Source organism: Pelophylax lessonae (assembly GCF_965119305.1).
Source record: "Pelophylax lessonae genome assembly, chromosome: 8".
Taxonomy (NCBI): Eukaryota; Metazoa; Chordata; class Amphibia; order Anura; family Ranidae; genus Pelophylax; species Pelophylax lessonae.
Window position 1 is genome coordinate 236,777,467 of NC_138775.1, and position 19,008 is coordinate 236,796,474.

General features: G+C 42.7%; 1 protein-coding gene across 2 annotated transcripts in view; it reads right to left on the reverse strand.

Annotated features, from left to right (window-relative positions):
* Window positions 1–19,008, reverse strand: part of ACOT11 (acyl-CoA thioesterase 11) — a 70,489-nt gene that overhangs the window by 30,096 nt on the left and 21,385 nt on the right. For both annotated transcript variants that reach the window (XM_082264890.1, XM_082264889.1), the window contains exons 5-8: window positions 18,802–18,903; window positions 12,863–12,998; window positions 8,895–9,054; window positions 7,310–7,429 (exon numbers count right to left, since the gene is read on the reverse strand). In XM_082264890.1, the coding sequence (XP_082121016.1) occupies window positions 7,310–7,429; window positions 8,895–9,054; window positions 12,863–12,998; window positions 18,802–18,903 (518 nt within the window). The remainder of the gene's footprint in view (window positions 1–7,309; window positions 7,430–8,894; window positions 9,055–12,862; window positions 12,999–18,801; window positions 18,904–19,008) is intronic.

Below are 19,008 nucleotides of genomic sequence, written 5' to 3' on the forward strand. Positions count from 1 at the left end.
AGTATGATTCGTCACTTTAGAGAACACGTCTCCACTGCTCTAGAATCCAGTGGTGGTGTGCTTTACACCACTGCAATTGACGCTTTGCATTGCACTTGGTGATGTAAGGCTTGGATGCAACTGCTTGGTCGCTGAAACCCATTCCATGAAGCTCTCTACACACTGTTGTTGTGCTAATCTGAAGGCTACATGAAATTTGGAGGTCTGTAGTTATCGACTCTAAAGACAGTTGACGACTTCTGCGCACCGTGCACTTCAGCATGTGCTGACCCGCTCTATAATTTTACGTGGCCTATCGCTTCATGGCTGAGTTGCTGTTGTTCCCAGTTGCTTCCACTTTGTTATACTACCACTAACAGTTAACCGTGAAAAATTTTGTAGCAAGGACATTTCACAGATGGACTTGTTGCACAGTTGGCAACCTAGCACGGAACCACACTTAAATTCACTGAGCTCCTAAGACCGACCCATTCTTTCACAAATGTTTATAGAAGCAGTCTGCATGCCTAGGTGCTTTATTTTATACACCTGTGGCCATGGAGGTGATTGGAACACCTGAATCCAAATATTTGGAGGGGTGTGTCAATACTTTCGGCAATATATAGTGTATCTAAAGCTTTTCTAGTTTTTGTTTTCTCAAACTTTTCTAGTTCTAGTTTTCTCAACCAGTATTCCTAAGGTTCCTCCAGAGGTTGTTATGGATTCCTTGAGTAATGAGCAAGTTCTGCTTCTGAGATAATTTCCCACTGATATCATTGATCTTTTTTAGCTGTCTGTATGGGGGCAATTCTTCCCACTGAACATCATACTGTATTATAAGTTTTAGATATAGTAATTTTGAGGAGGGGTTCCCTTAGACCAGATAGTTATTTCAAGGGTTCCTCTGTGTTGAAAAGGTTTAGAAAGGTTTTTTTATGTTTTGGTTAGAATAATGAATAGTTAAAGCCACTGTAAGTTTTTTATGTATGCATCCCATTAAGGACATTTCCATTTACTTTCTGCCCTAGAGACACAATAGGAAGTTAGAGGAAATCTCACCAAAGTGAGGGGAAATACCCATCTTCGACAAGTGTCTCCTTTATTCCTTCTTCATTGAGAACTAGAACATTTTAAATTTTCATTCACTTTCTTCACCAGTGACAAAAGTCACCAGGACACATGGAGAGGGTAAATCTCCCCAGTGGGGACACAGACAGCAATATAAATGTACGTAAAAAGTTAAAAGGATTGGTTGAATCCTGTAGATTGTGTACAACTGTCTTTTATGACCCCTTTTTAAGCTTGTACTATTTTGTATGATTCTACTGCCATTCTACATGTAGAATGTTGCACATGTTTCTATAAATCAGGGGTAATGAATTAAAATTCAAGGAGGTCCGGTCGCTAAAATTTTCATTGGGCCGAGGTCCGAATCTCAAGTCGGTGCTGACAGAAAGATTGTAGTCACCGTATGTCTTATCAAATCAGTGTGCCCCATAGCATAAATAGGTCAATCAGAGTGCCCCTTAACATAAAATATGCCCATCAGTGTGTACCACAGCATAAATATGCACATCAGCATGCCCCTTAACATAAAATATGCCCATCAGCGTGCCCCTTAGCATAAAATATACCCATCAGCGTGACCCTTAACATAAAATAAGGGGCACGCTGATGGGCATATTTTATGTTAGGGGGCACGCTGATGGGCACATTTTATGTTAGGGGGCATGCTGATGGGCACATTTTATGTTAGGGGGCACTCTGATGGGCAAAACAAAACATTTAAATCAGCGTTGCTCTTAACATAAAATATGCCCATTAGCATGCCCCTTAACATAAAATATGCCCATCAGAGTGCCCCTTAACATAAAATATGCCCATCAGCATGTCCCTTAGCATAAAATAAGGGGCACGCTGATGGGCACATTTTATGTCAAGGGAGCACTCTGTTGGGCACTCTAATGAGCAGAACAAAATATGGCAAAATATGCCAGTCTGCACACTAATGCTTGTGCAGCTATTCTCCCCTAAAATGTGCTCCACATACCTGAAGTCCTGAACTGCAGCCAGGAGCCAAAAGCCGCGAACAGGGGGGCGGGGCGTGCACATAGTGTCATGCCCTAGCTCGCTGCCCGAGTGTGAGGGAGCCGCAGTCAGGAGCAGGGGGCGGGACGCGCGCGTGACATCACGCCCCCAACTCGCGGCCCGACAGGACACCGGCTGCGAGGGAGCCGGGAGCCGCAGCGAGGAGGGGGAAGGACTCAACCTAGGTAGCGGGCTCGCGGTCCGGGCGGAAGCATCGCGCGGGCCGCCATTTAGTGTCCGCCGCTATAAATGATATATGTTAAAAAAAAAAGAAAAACGTAAAAGGATTGGTTTGCCATGCTAATTTGTGCAGTCCATGTGAAGATTTATCCACGCAAATATTGTGCAAAGAAAACTTATTAGCTGTGCAAAGCTTTTGTGGCGCTCTCAGGCTTACCTTTTTTATGATCTCTTCTGAACTTCCAGTAGGATACCCCAGTTGATGGAGAACAGCCTTTAGGACCTTTGTACAGCATACTACCATATAGAATAACTCTAGAGCAGGGATCCTCAAACTATGGCCCTCCAGCTTTTGCAGAACTACACATCCCATGAGGCATTGTAAAACTCTGACATTCACAGATATGACTAGGCATGATGGGAATTGTAGTTCCTGAACAACTGGAGGGCCATAGTTTGAAGACCCCTGGTCTAGAGAGTTCAGCGCTCCTTCACTATAAAAATGATGGTATGAATATACACAAATGACGGTACTCAGATATTGAGGGAGACAAAGAAACTGGGCTGAAAGAGCTTTACTCCTGTAGTAGGCAACTTTACTTATAATGTGTTTCTCCGAGCTCTTGACCCCTTAAAATGCATTATTAGTTTGGAAAGGTCTTCTGTCCTTACATTCAGCCATGGAAGATGTGAAGGGAGTCTGCATCTAGGATATGATCATATGCCTGTGATTTTTTTTGCGAGTATTTTAGTAAATTTTTAACAATTTAATGGGGTCAGAAGGTGTTGTACTAGGCCGGTGCACTCTCACTTTTCTTTGTTTCTGCACCATATAAGCAATACAAATGATATGACTCCTCACCACTTCAGTATCCAGGTGCAGGTTACACTAGCTATACAAGCAAAGATTTTTTTGTTCAGCCTGCAGGCTGAGCGAAGGAAATTTGCCAGATTCTAAACAACCTGGATGAAGGAATCACCCTGGGGGTTATTCTGACAGCTGGCACCCAGGGCTGTCTGCATACCCAAACAAGGTCTTTTGCTGAATGGCTGCAGTCACTGTTTTGCAGACAACTTTCTGCCCAGCTTCTTCGAGCCAGTTGGTGCTGGCAGGGCCACTCATGGATCAAATTTTGGCTGTTTCAGCAGGAAACAGACAAATTCAAACCATGCACAGTACAGTCAGCTTAAGTGTTAGATGAGGGCTAAGTTCATGGTTACCACTATGTTACATAGTTACATAGTTACATAGTAGTTGAGGTTGAAAAAAGACAACAGTCCATACAGTTCAACCTGTGTAGGTGTGTGTCGATGTATTCATTTCCCATACCCCTGTATGTCCAAGAGTCTTTTAAAAGTGGCCATACTCCCTGCACTTACCACCAATTGTGGAAGAGAGTTCCACACTCTTATAGCCCTTACTGTAAAATATCCCTTACGTAGCCGTAGCCTAAGAATAAATCGCTTCTCATCTAATCGCATTGTATGGCCTTGTTTCCTCTTACACTCCTTGCGACTGAATCGTTTTTTTTTCTATGCTGAGATCACCATTGAGAAAATCGCTATCATGTCACCTCTCATGCGTCTCTTCTCTATGAAGAATAAATCCAGTGCTTGTAAACGCTCCTCCTAATTTAGGTCCTCCCATCCCCCAATTAGCTTAGTTGCCCTTCTTTTGGACTCTTTCCAGTTCCAGCACATCCTTTCTGAGGATTGGCGACCAGAACTGGACAGAATACTCCAGATGTGGTCCGACCAGAGTTTTATAAAGTGGTAGGATTATAGTCTTATCTCTGGAATATATCCCCTTCCTTATGCATGCTAATATTCTGCTTGTTTATGCAGCTGCAGCTTGACATTGCTGCATGCTATTGCTTAGCCTATCTTCCACTAAGACCCCCAGATCTTTCTCCATTCTTGATTCCCCCAGAGGTTCCCCCCTAACACATATTTTGCATTTAGGTTTTTATTCTCCAAGTGCAATACCTTAAACTTCTCCACATAAAACCTCATTTGCCACGTAGTTGCCCACTCTGTTATTTTGTTCAGGTCATTCTGTAAGATTTCTGCATGATGATGTGAAGTTATTGCCCTGCTTAATTTTGTGTCATCTGCAAAAACTGATATTGAGCTAGCGATCCCGTCCTCAATGCGATTTATGAATAAATTGAACAATATTGGTCTCAGGAGTGAGCCTTGGGGGGACCCCACTTACCACTCCTGACCAAACTGAGTACACGTTATTTATTACCACCCTTTGGACATGCCCCTTTAACCAGTTATCTATCCAAGAGCAAACCTTGTGATCTATGCCTGCCGACCTTATTTTGTAAACTTTTCTTTTGTGGGGGACTGTATCGCATGCCTTAGCAAAATCCAGATACACCACATCCACAGGTCTCCCTCTATCTAGCTCACAGCTCACCTCCTCGTAGAATGTTAACAGATTGGTTTGACAAGAACGCCCTTTTGTAAACTACGTGCTGATTATTGCTGATGCTACTGTTGACTTTAGCAAATTCTTGGATATAGTCCCTTATCACCCCTTCCAGTAAATTACATACTATTGACGTCAGGCTGACTGGCCTATAATTTCCTGAGATATGCCTCTGCCCTTTTTTTTGAATATTGGTATCACGTTAGCTTTCCTCCAGTCACCTGGTACAGTTCCTGTCAAAATACTATCTGCAAAGATCAGGAACAGTGGTCTAAATATAACCTTACTGAGTTCTTTGAGTACTCTCAGATGGATGCCATCCCGTCCTGGTGATTAAGGCCCCTTTCACACTATCCGTTCGTCGGACGGACTCTGTTTATCAGATTACCAGATATATTTATTCTTAGCAGGAGAATGACAGCTGTTCTTTGCCCTGTGTGCGGAGATACAGCTGTCAGTTCCCCATACATCTCTATGGGGGAATCGGATGGGAACGGACCGTCGGTCCATTCTCATCCGATCCCATCCGATCTGCTGGACGGATGGAAAATAGGGTTTCCATCCCTCCAGATTTGACGGATCGGATGTCAGCGGACATGTCTCTGCTGACATCTGATACCCCATAGGGATGCATGGGGGGACCGTTCAGATCCGCTAAAAAAATGTACAGGCGGATCTGAACGGTCCGCTGTGTGAAAGAGCCCTTATTTTTGTGTTAATGTTATCAAGTTCATGTTCAAAATTAACTAAATGATTTGACTTTAGAAATACATTTAGAAAAAATTAATGCTAATTAATGCTACAGACAACATAAGTGCTGCTCTACTTTGCTTTTATCTCACAACTACTTATATGTTTAGTGGGTGTTTTTATCAATGTTTTTGTACTTGAATCAAATTTGAAAGCTATTTTGGCTATATAGCCTAGAACCAATGTTGAGCTGCATAGACTCAGGATAGACATCTGGCAGCCTTGTAGCCATTTATAGGGTTAAAAGGAATGGGAATTTGTGTACTAGTTCTTGCAGAAGATGGCAGAGTACATACAAAACAGCTGCAGTAAAGCAAGGCCCGGAGTAAGGGAAGAAGAACCTAGACGGAGGGCCGACATGACAGGATTAAAAGGGGGTTTGGAGTGGCAATTTAAGGAGGGTAAAAGGAAATAATAAGGGAAACTTACTGGATTGGTGGAGCGTAGGGAATAGGTGTGGCTTTAGGGCTCAAACAGTAGGAGGGTCCTGGAGAGGTCTTCAGTCACGAGAGAGACAGCATTGAAACAACTTCCCACCCTCCCTCCCCTTTTGTTTGTTGTTTACGTTCTTGTGTGATTTTGGGCTGTTTTCCTGGGTGGTATGTCAAAGGCAGCTGGCGGGGTACAAAGTCCTTGTATGTGCTTTATTTGATAAATAAAAATTGGTAGGGACCAGTCTTGGGTACGGCTCCCTGTGGTTTGTCTGGGTTGTACCTGCTAATAGTGGTGTTGTCTCCGAGTCTGTGTTTTGCGTCTGGAGGCCTAAGTTTGGTTAAGCAGGTACGTGAAGTAGTGGTGCCTACAAGGACCTTGGGGGCTCCAAATTTCAGAATGTACTTACTGTTGCTGGTATGATTTATATATATGTTATTTATACAATTTGGTTTAATAAAAGGCTGTTTTGGACATTAAACTCCAATTATGGTGTCCAGTGTTTTACTTGGGTAAAGAAATAAGGGAGAGTGTTGGTCAAGCAGTTCACAGAGACAAAATCATCTTTTATACCCTAGTCATGCTGTAGCAGTGTAGAAAAATGGTATGTGCAAGACCTGTTCATAGCTTAAGCAGAATTCTGAAACTACAATGGGTTTGATGATGATGTTCAGCTGAAACATTGGCTTACTATGGATCCCTTTGTCCAGTGTTGTCAGATGTAATGCTTACCCTTACATAGCTAAATATTATTATCATAGTGTATTCACTCATCATGAAAGATATGCGGTTTACCAGTATATCTTAAAAAAGACCCTGTCACCAGACCAGTCATTTCAACAACAATCTTATTACAGGATTATATGTCCTTTTAAGATATTTTAGGCATTTTATTTACCTAGAAAAACCTTGTGTAGATATCCAAAAGGCTGGAGACAGCTGCCATCTTGAAAGTGATGTCAACAGCCCTAGCAGACTCAGAGCTGTCACTCAAGTGAATTTCCTTTTACTCCTTCCCCAGCTGCTATATAAAAATGGTTATGTAGGGAGGCGAGGAGCTGGGCCCACACAGACAGGATTTAAATACCCCCCAAAAGACTAAAGGGCTATAATGTAAAGGGGGGAAGGGTGGCTGTGCTGGGGTATAGTCTCTTTCCAAAAAAGTAAACTTTTCTAGCAACTTTAAAAGCACAATGCACATGAATGAAGAATAATTTATGAAAATGCATTTAGAATGCTAGATTTTTCTATGCTTTTACCGGCCATTTTTTAAGCTGGTGACAGGATCTCTTTAGGTTCATTATTCTCTGTTAGTTACTATTATTACCACCTTTTAACATTTTTTTTAAAATGTACAAAATTATAGGACGTTTAACAGTTTTGTCTTTATGTTGATCTGGATGTCAGACACAACTTTCCACTTGCCTGCATCAAAATACTGACCTGTCTTTGAAGGCATTGTTCACGATAGCCTTTAGAATCAGCCGGTCGCCAACCTGAGAGGGTCCCCGAAAATGGAACATCTCAATTACCTTCAGAGTCGGATGAGCATGACAAAGCCGGCTATGCAAGTCAAAAAGAAAATATTATTTTACTAAATTTATTGTGTTCAAAGATTCAGCAGGTTAAAGTGTTTAGGCAATAAAAAGTACAAATGTTACAAGTAAAGGAAATACCCATAGATCTGCCAAAAATCCAATGTGCTTGTACCTTCTTACTTGAGCTGACAACCGAATTCCCCCTTAAACGCCCAAACAGTGTTGTCAGCCCCCACCAGTTTTTGTTTTATTTTTTTTATTTGGACTTTAGTACCACTACCCTTATCTCTATAACATAGGTGATCTGTAGTCCACAGGGAAGACCCAAGCAGGGCTAATAACACTGCTCAGAATATCAGTCAGTTTTATACAAGAAGTTAGGAGCTTGCTGAATCTCTGGTAGGATCAACAGGCATTTTCTATACCTGCCCTGTTTTTAGTGAAAAAAACATCGGGAAATGTGTATGAGCTGAATAATTTTTTTTGGCCTGATATACAGTATAACATACATCAGGACAACAGCTGGAGAAATTGAAATTCTTCCATCTTTATAAAAAGGGGTTCTTTGTAGTAAGAGTAGTTAAAATGTGGAATGCTTTACTACATGAATCAGTAAAGGCAAAATCAATATGCGTAAAAGAAATTTAGAAATGCAATTTAAATTGCCTAAAATAGTTAAACTTAAAGCTACATCTAAGAGGTGCATTTTTAAAAAAATTTGCATAACTGTTCGTCCATCGAAAATGCATGTAATTTCATTCTGTGCAAATGGGGTAAAATCAAATGTTCTCAGTTTATATTCTCTGCACATCAAATGTTATTCTTCAAAAAAAAAAAAAAAAGTGTGAATGGGGAAAATAGTGCATTATGGCCACTAGATGCAGATGACTAGCATACTTGTTTCTTGGGATACCCTGCACAGTCTAGTGGCCATAATGCAGTATTTATTACCAAATGTTTCCTTTTTGTTAGCATTGAATAACATTTAATCTGCAGAAAATAGAGCCTGAGAACATTTGGTTTTACCCCATTCACACAGAACAAAATGGCATGCTGTATCAATGGACAAACAACTATGTAAGGTTTTTATATATACACACACCTTAGTGTTTACTGATCAGGTAGAAAATAAGTGAGACCTGTTTGATACCTGTAAACAGCGTGGGAGGCCTTGTGTAAGACATTTTTACAATGTTCTAGAGCAGTGTTTCTCAGCTCCGGCCCTCAGGGCACACTAACAGGCCAGATTTAAAGTATCACCTTGGGGAGATGCAGACTAGAATACTGCAATCACTGAGCAGCAAATGATATCACCTGTGATTTATTTCAGTTTTCTTGCAAACCTGGCCTGTTAGTGTGCCCTGAGGACCGGAGTTGAGAAACACTGTTCTAGAGTACTCCTCTAGTCTAGACTGAGGCAACTATTCACCTTAAGCATAAGATTTAAAACAGTGCCAGTAATTTGCTCTTGTATATACAATATATTGTACCTGGCAGCTATTGTGGCAATATTCTCCATCCAGGCCATTATCTGCCCACCAAATGTGTTCCCCTGATGGTTGGCATGAGGAGGCAGCACCAGTTCCACACTCTCCACACGGGTCTTCTGAGCCAGGAACTCTCCATTCTTTTCTGGTTCTCGGATGTGTTCTGCAAGACAGATACACATGCACTGACTTTTACCAAATTAAGCTTCAAGAAAAATTCCAGATGATCAGTGACCTACTAATACTATCCAGCAAACACTGCAACTGTGTCCACTCAATTGACCCTAATCTGAGTTCTGTGTAGTTTTTTTTTACAGCTAAAACCCAGAGAGTGTCTCACAGGGTCCCTGGGAATGTACTTCCTGAATCCTGAGCTGCCTTTCTCTTTGCTTCCTGTATCATCAGGCTGACTGCCAGTATCATAACAACAAAGGACACTTAAGGGCCAGGACACACAACATCATTTATTGTTAAGCTTATGGTGGTTGGCTTGCTCGCACCATGGTAATGCATGACTCTGATCCAGGGCAAGTGGCATTCACATCTCGCCTTCTGCCACAATGTTGGAGCCAAAAGGTTATGTGAGGAGGGGACTGCGACTGGGGGGGCTCTGTGATGGAGGTTTGAGGGACTCATGTCTAGAAGGGACTTTTGACATGATGAGGGGCTCTGATGTGATGGGGGGACTTCTTATACAAAGTTATTTTATTAGGGTGGTTGCGTGCATTGTCCCAAGCTCAGGTTTCCCATTGATACAGAACACAAGTAATATTTTTGTACATGTTAGTCTAGGGTGCCTTGAGATTTTGCATACTTTTAAAGCATTTCTCCAAAATTTCTAAACAAAGTGCCGGTTTACTGTCACTCAGGCTTTAGTGGGGCCAGACCATGGCCAGTGGGAGTAGACAATGCCAAGGTGTCAGTGTGAGTAAACAAGGCCCCATTCTTAGTGTCAGTGGGAGGAACAGTGCCCCATCCTTGTTGTCAGTGGGAGGAATTATGCCCTATTGATGGTGTCAATTGGAGGAATAGTGCCCCATCATTGGTATTAGTGGGGGGAATAGTGTCCCATCATTGATGTCAGTTGGAGGAGCAGTGCCCCATCCCTGATGTCAGTGGAAGTAATAGTACGCCATCACTGGTGTCAGTGGGAGGAATGGTGCCCCAAGGACCGAATAAGGGCAAGCAAAAGGCCACATCCCGCTCCTGAGCCACAGTTTGGAGACCATTTTTTTAAAGGGTGCCATGAATGAAAAAACACTGGGTTAGCAGTTAGCACTTATGCCTTGCAGCGCTTGGGTCCTCAGTTTGTATCTCTGCCGGGACATATTTGGCATGGAGTTTGCTGGTAGGATAATTGTCTCCTTTCTAAACTGGCCCTAGTGCGAGTGTTCAGATTTACTATGCACATGTTTTGTCACATTCGGCACGCTGATCCCAAACCCAAAAGGAAAGACCTATCTTGTAACTCTTGAACATATCAGACATGGTGCCAAGAGAGCTGGCCCATAAGACAATAAGATGTCTCAGAGCAAAGCACTGTGAACCCCACCAAGATCATCTCCTTGATTTACCTGATAAGAAAATGTAACACATTATAACAATGAAAGGAATGGATTGGGTTCTGCTTGTATAAAGAAGTTCCAAATACTTGCAAAATCTCTGTTTGTGATAACAAACTCTGTGAATGGGCAGACATGTTAGCAACCACAGGGGGAGATCCAGTCTTGATCGTTGTGTCAGACCAGGTTTGATTACTGGATGACCAGCACCTTAAGATCAGTTTGAGATACATCTGAGGTCACTCAAAATGTATTGACCAGTGCATTTCATCTGCAGAAAAAAGGGGGGAGTTTGGGACTTTACATGAGACGCATGGTGGGATGGGCCGTGCGTCTCCATCCCTGTTCAATGGAATAAAAAAGAAGAAGGTTGGGACTTTGAGTGAAAGACATGAGACCAGGCTGACAGGAAAACAATTGGAATACATTTATTGGTATACACAGATAACAAACATTAGTATGACAAATATGCAGACTGATAAAAGAACTGGTATTCTTAGAGGTAGTAAAAAAAAAAACTGGTAAATAGTCCCCAGATCCAGTATACATAAAAACCAATATGGCAGTTTCCAAGAGTAATACAATAGTTGGATAAAATCACAACAGAAATGGACTCAAAATTCCAACAATAATATAATAATATAGTATAATCGCATCATCATGGACTCAACGCGTTTCGTTGACCGAATGAACCACTTCATCAGGAGTAGATGTCTGAATCTATAAAAGATATATGTATATGTAAGGAAGCAGTAGTAATAAATGAAGACTGGGCTGGGGAGAAAAGGAGAAAGAGGTCCCCAAATTTACAAGCCTTACGTTGCAATGAAATAGGTGCTGGTGTTGGAGGTCAAGCATATGGCACCGGGTGTCTCCCACGGGAGCTAAGGACACACAGGGCAGGTGGGCGAAGGCGAAAACGCCACGCACCGAAGAGTGTGGGCTAGGATAATATAAGAATGGTGCATATAAGCAGCAACAAGAGAGGTCTATCAAACAGAAATGTATAGAAATGTATAGTAAGGATGAGTGAATCAGATGAGAATATCATAGTGCTGCTTGCTGAATGCAAATGTGAATGTGAGTAAAGCAATAGTAAAAGTGACACCAGATAAAGTGAACCGGAAGTGTGTGGGGCTGATAGCCCAGGTATGAATGGAAACAAGTAATGAAAGGGTAAAGACCCAAACATGTAGTGACTCATTGAAAAGGGTGGGACATGGTGCAAACATGGATTAAGCGCAAGGAAAGGAAGAAAAACGGAACCAAAATATAATCAGTGATGAGAGAAGCATCCAAGGGGTGAGAACAGAAAAGAAAAAAGGATAAGAGATAAGTACCAGAGATATGACCCAGACTGCCAACCAGTGTGTCCGCATCTGCCAGCACGCCACCCCACACTGTGATCCCAACATCTTTTTCACTTTATCTGGTGTCACTTTTACTATTGCTTTACTCCCATTCACATTTGCATTCAGCAAGCAGCACTATGATATTCTCATCCGATTCACACATCCTTACTATACATTTCTATAATTTTGATAGACATCGCTTGTTACTGCTTATATGCACCATTCTTATTATATTTATCCTAGCCCACACTCTTCGGTGCGTGGCGTTTTTGTCTTCGCCCGCCTGCCCTGTGTGTCCTTAGCTCCTGTGGGAGACACCCGGTGCCATGCTTGACCTCCAACACCAGCACCTATTCCATTGCAACGTAAGGCTTGTCAATTTGGGGACCTCTCTCCCCTTTTCTCCCCAGCCCAGTCTTCATTTATTACCACTGCTGCTGTTTCCTTACATATACATACATCTTTTATAGATTCAGACATCTACTCCTGATGAAGTGGTACATTCGGTCCACAAAACGCGTTGAGTCCACAATGTTGCGATTATACTATATTATATTATTGTTGGAATTTTGAGTCCATTTCTATTGTGATTTTATACAACTATTGTATTACTCTTGGAAACTGCCATATTGTTTTTTAGGCATACTGGATCTGGGGACTATTTGCTAGTTTTTTTACTACCTCTAAGAATACCAGTTCTTTTATCAATCTGCATATTTGTCATACTAATGTTTTTTATCTGTGTATACCAATAAGTGTATTCAATTGTTTTCCGGTCAGCCTGGTCATGTCTTTCACTCAAAGTCCCAACCTTCTTCTTTTATTCCATTTCATCTGCAGGTAACCTCCTTCTGAATTGCTTCAAAATGGTTTGAAAGTCTTATAGACTGCCATAGAAATTCAAAACCAGTCTTATCCAAATAAAAACCTGTTGACAAAGTCCTATATAATGCCTTGTAAAATGTGTGCTCTAATGAGAATTTGATTTGTATGGTGATATACCACCAGGCAACTCTGCATGGTAGGCTGGTCAAACTAGCAGGTTGCAGAAATGTACCGTCTTGGAGGGTGCTCCTGGTCAGCAGATCCTTGATGTTGTCAGTATGGACCAATCTCATGCGGCGTCTCTCAGCAGCAATGCTGTGCTCCAGCTGTTCCTCTTCCGTGAGCCGGGTCAAAGGCTTCAGCTTCACCTATGCATAGTATCAGAACACCCCAAGATAAATTACATTTGGTTGTTATGGGTTACATATGTAGTACTCTGATCTCTGCCATACTAAATGAAGATAGATTTACGATAAGCATATCATGCAGACAGAAGTGTGGTCTAAATCTACCCATTTGCCATTAGAACCTTGAAATGATGAAGCTCCCAACTAAGACATAAATATTTATTTTAAAGAGGAACTTAACATTCATCTGCCTTTTCTCCCTCCTTACCCATTATGCTTGGTTTACTTCAAATGACGTACTCCCCTGCAGTGGTGTATTTTGGTTTTGTGCTGCCCTAGGCAAGACTAAAATTGGGCGCCCCCCCTCCTATGTAAATTTGCCCCACTCCTTCCTTTTTAACGGATGTGACTCCCTCCAAAATTTAAGGACTACAAGTCCCAGCATGAACCCCTGAGATCTCACGAGAGGGGGGGTGGGAGAGAGAGGGGGGTGGGTGAGGGAGGGAGGTGTGAGAGAGAGAGGGGGGATGGGAAAGAGAGGGGGGTGGGAAAGAGAGAGAGAGGCGGGGATGAGAGAGAGAGGGGGGATGAGAGAGAGAGGGGGGATGAGAGCGAGAGAGAGAGAGGCGGGGATGAGAGAGGGGGGATGAGAGAGAGAGAGAGGGGGGATGGGAGAGAGAGAGAGAGGGGGGGTGAGAGAGAAGGGGTGGTGAGAGAGAGAGGGGGGGATGGGAGAAAGAGAGGGGGGATGGGAGAGAGAGAGAGAGAGAGAGAGAGAGAGAGAGAGAGAGAGAGAGAGAGAGAGGGGGGATGGGAGAGAGAGAAAGGGGGGATGGGAGGGAGAGAGGGGGAATGAGAGAGAGGGAAGAGGGGGGGTGATAAAGAGAGGAGGGGGTGCGAGAGGCAGCTCTAGCAACCACTGGCCAAAAAGATTCTCAGGTAGAGAGGGGGGGACTTTTTTACTGCCCCCTGCAAAGTGCTGCCCTAGGCCTGGGCCTTGTTGGCCCAGGCCAAAATACAGCACTGCTCCCATGCCCAGTAGATCCAGCGTTGTCCTGCAATGGAATGCTTTTAAGGTGTCACAGCTTCTCCCCCTGGCAGCGTCCTGGAATATGTGATGGGGGTCTCTAAGTGGGCTTTGAGAGCAGGATGTGTTATTCTCCCCAAGGCGAGAATAGCAGGGGGAGGGGGGTGCAAAAAAAAGTCCCTGATTTAAAAAAAAAAAAAAACTATTATTACTGCAAAAAGGGGATGGGGGCAAAAACATGGATCCAAAGTGTTAATGCAGAGTGACGCTCTGCTTTCATAATTATTGTCAGACGAATTAATGTCCAGGATTCCAATTTCTCTCTATCCATACTCTTTTACTTCCCTCCCTGGAGTGTGAGAGTAAGAAGCAGCACACGCAGTCAATCATTTCACAGATTGCTGATGGGAGGAGGAAGCAGAGTGACAGAGACAGTAGCTGATTACAGTGCTGCTTCTCCTTCCACGGTTTAGTCACAGGCTGGGGGCGGGTTCAGGAAGACCTAGGCTCAGAGGAAGTGGGTTGAAGGATGCTGGCCAGAATATGAGGTCATCTACTGGTAGAAATTAAGCACTGTGGGGGGAAATGTCTGGAATGAAAGTGAATATTACAGTAGAAGCTGGCTTTATTTTATCTTTTAATGGACTTCTATTTTGTCTTTAGGCATTGTGCAGCCATTATTTAATTCCCTGTTTGGTACTAACCACTTCCAGACCACCCAAATAGGAGATTTACTGCTACAGGGTGGCTCTCCTGCGCAGGATCACGTATATATATATATATACACATGATTCTACACTTCCGCCCGTAGGGGGCACGTGTGCACTGCTGACGAGCCGCTTCTGCTGTAACTAATCACAGCAGAGGCCGATCTGCGGGTGCCAGGCACTGGACGTCCACCGCCACCCGCTGATCATCGGTTAAAAACACACAGAACGGAGAAACAAGGCAGATCTACATTCTGACAGGGGGAAAAGGGATTGATTTTGTGTCTCTGCAAAGCAGGGAATGAAATCCATTTCTTCCCCTAGTAAAAGTAGAACACGCAGGTCACAAAAACACTGGCTAGGCACACAGTTAACCCTTTGATCACCCTAGATGTTTAACGCCTTCGAAGCCAGTGCCATTAGCACAGTGACGGTGTAAATTTTTAGCACTGATCACTGTATTAGTGTCACTGGTTCCCGCAAACTGTCAATAGTATCAGTTAGTGTCCGATTGTCCACTGCAATATTGCAGTCCCACTATACATTGCTAATCGCCGCCATTACTAGTATAAAATATAAATAAAAATTCAATAAATATATCCCATAGCTTGTAGATGCTATAACTTTTGTGTAAACTAATCAATATATGCTTATTGGGATTTTTTCTTTTTTCATCAAAAACATGTAGCAGAATACATATTTTCCTGAATTTCTGAAGAAATTTGATTTTTAAAACATTTTTATTGGATATGTTTTTTAGCAGAAAGTGAAAAATATTGTGTTTTCAAAATTGTTGGTCTTTTTTTGTTTATGGCACAAAAAAATACCAAAAATGCAGAGGTGATCAAATACCACCAATAGAAAGCTCTATGTGTGGGAAAGAAAAGGACATGAATTGTATTTTTGGTACAGTGTTGCATGTTTGCACAATTATCTATTAAAGTAACGCAGTGCCGTATCGCAAAAAAAATGACCTGGTCATGAAGGGTGGTAAATCTTTTGGAGGTCAAGTGGTTAAACATGGTGCTGTTATCAAGTAAATGGCATGGGACCAAGCTCAATTAACCACTTGCCGACCGCCGCACGACTATTTACGTTGGCGGTCAGCTCCTCACAGGCAGAGTGACGTAGATCTACGTCGCTAGCCTGTGAGGGTCTAGGAAGCGAGCGCGCGCCGCCGGAGTCGCGCTCCCGCGTGGTCACGGACCCCCCCCCCGCGCATGTGACCAGCGGACCCGATGTCCGCCGGTCACTCGGCGATCGTCGGTGCAGAGGGAGAAAGGCAGGCGGCTGATGTAAACAAGCCGCCTGTCATTCTCCCCTGTGTAGAAACAGTGATCACACGGTTCTACTATGTAGGACCGTTGATCACTGTTCCTACACCTCAAGCCACAGCCAATCACAGTTAGAATCACGCCCCTAAGGATACACATAACCTCTCCCTCTCAAAAAAAGTTAACCCCTTCACTGCCAGTGTCATTTTACAGTAACAGTGCATATGTATAGCACTGATTACTGTAGAAATGTCAATGGTAACCCCAAAAGTGTCAAAAATGTCAGTCAAGGGTCCGATCTGTCTGCCACAATGTCACAGTCCCGCAAAAAAAATTGCAGATCGCCGCCATTACTCGTTAAAAAAAAAAATGACAGAAATCTTTCCCTTTGTTAGTAAACGCGATAACTTTTGCGCAAACCAATCAAAATACGCTTTTTGCGATTTTTTTACCAAACATATGGTAAAAAAAAAAAAAAAAAATTGGCCCAAAATGATAAAAAAATTTAGATTTTTACTTTTTTTGGGGGGGGGGGGGGAATTTCATATAAAAAAAAAATGTGAAAAATAGTTATTTTTGCAAAATTGTCGTGGTTTTTTTGTTTATAGCGCAAAAAGTAAGAATCGCACAGGTGATTAAATACCACCAAAAGAAAGCTCTGTTTGTGGGGAAAAAAGGACGTCAAATTCGTTTAGGTACAGCGTCGCACGACTGCGCAATTGTCCTTTCAAGTCACGCAGTGCCGAACCGCAAAATAAGCCCTGGTCAGGAAGGGGGTAAAATCTTCCGGGGCTTAAGTGGTTAACTCATTTAAAGCATCATTTTCTGTACTTGACAAATCTATGTGATCTGTGAATGTTTCTACTGTTTTGCATGAGAGCTGCAGCCGTATCTGTGCTGTGTTATCAATCTCTTCCCAGCAGCTGAAAACTGCTGTTAATTCAAGAGTATGAAAACAATTGGAAGTGGCGAATCTTAGATTGGACACAGCATACAATGATTAGGCATTTCATAGAGCCCACACAAGTAGGTTGTCACTGAAACAGGCTTCATTTTCCACTGCAGGCCTATTGATGCAAGACTCAGGGCCTATTCACACTATGCATTGCAGTAACATGTGGTAAAATTTGTGCGTCTAACTGCACATTACACAAATACACGATACATGACGCAATGCATGGCTGTGCCTTTTTTTTTTTTAATGGTTCCCTAAACCAAAAGAAATCAAATAAAAAAACGGTGCACGTCAATAAAAATATCTTCTCACACATAGAAGCGATAACACACCACAATGCATGGTCAAATTCTGGATGGGCCCACAGTGTGGAGGTTGGAACTACAGGGGTTTAGGGTGAGGGGACTTGCTGCGCACTTTGGACTTAGCTTTACCAACTATGAACAATTACAATTACCAGATAACATACTACATGTTCATAAACATTACCACAAATGTTTCTGACAGATTCAAAGGGAGATTAAATATGTAAATTGGTTTGAAAGTGTTTGGTGACCAGGTCCAAAACCTGACCAGGGGTACACTCTGGTTGCAAGGCGTTTACCAGTGAAAATGGACTTAAACAGGTGGTGAGAATGCGTCACATCGCTTCCTCACCGCCTGTAACTAGCCTCTGAAGCGTGATCCAAACACTGATCAAGCTTCAGTGGTAAGGAAGATTTAGACACACATCTTAACCACTTGCCGACCGCCGCACGACTATTTACTGCAGCGGTCAGCCCCTCACAGGCAAAGTGACGTAGTACTACGTCGCTAGCCTGTGAGGCTCTAGGGAGCAAGCGCGCGCCGCCGGAGGCGCACTTCCGCTCGGTCACGGACCCCCCCGTGCGTGTGCCTGGCGGACCCGATGTCCGCCGGGCACTCGCGATTGTCCGTTACACCGGGAGAAAGGCAGGCGGCTAATATAAACAAAGCCGCCGGTCATTCTTCCCTGTGTAAGAATGGAGATCACACGGTTCTGCTATGTAGGACCGTTGATTTCTGTTCTTACACAACAAGCCACATCCAATCACAGTTAGAATAACGCCCCTAGGGACACACTTAACCCCTCCCTCTCAAAAAAAGTTAACCCCTTCACTGCCAGTGTCATTTTTACAGTAACAGTGCATATGTATAGCACTGATTACTGTAGTAATGTCACTGGTAACCCCAAAAGTGTAAAAAAGGTCAGTCAAGGGTCCGATCTGTCCGCCGCAATGTCGCAGTCCCGCAAAAAAAATTGCAGATCGCCGCCATTACTCGTTAAAAAAAAAAAAAAAACCAACAAAAATGACAAAAATCTCTCCCTTAGTTAGTAAACGCAATAACTTTTGCGCAAACCAATCAAAATACGCTTTTTGCGATTTTTTTTTACCAAACACATGTAGCATAAAACAAATTGGCCTAAAATGTTAAAAAAAATGTTGATTTTTACATTTTTTTTGGGGAATTTCATATAAAAAAAATGTGAAAAATATTGTTATTTTTGCAAAATTTACGCTCTTTTTTTGTTTATAGCGCATGATCAAAAAATAAAAAATAAATAAAAATCGCACAGGTGATCAAATACCACCAAAAGAAAGCTCTGTTTGTGGAAAAAAAAAGGACGTCAAATTCGTTTAGGTACAGCGTCGCACGGCCGCGCAATTGTCCGTTAAAGTCACGCAGCACCGAATCGCAAAATAGGCCCTGGTCAGGAAGGGGGTAAAATCTTCCGGTGCTTAAGTGGTTAATCTAACCTAAATGTAATGGAATTTATTCATGTAATCGGTGAGATCAAAGTTCACATTGGTGATATTTTGATATGATAACATTGACTCACTTTTTCATTGCCTTGTGGTTGTGCTACAAATGTGGCGAAGGCCTGACACACTTTCCACTCTTTGCCACTGCATAGATCTTCTGAGTTAACTTGGATCCCGACCTGCAGAGACACAATTACAGAGAGGTTAAAGAGGAACTCAACTTTGCAAGCTCTTCCCAAAAACGGCAGCCAGAAGGCTCCAGTATTGTCTGTGAACTGACAGCA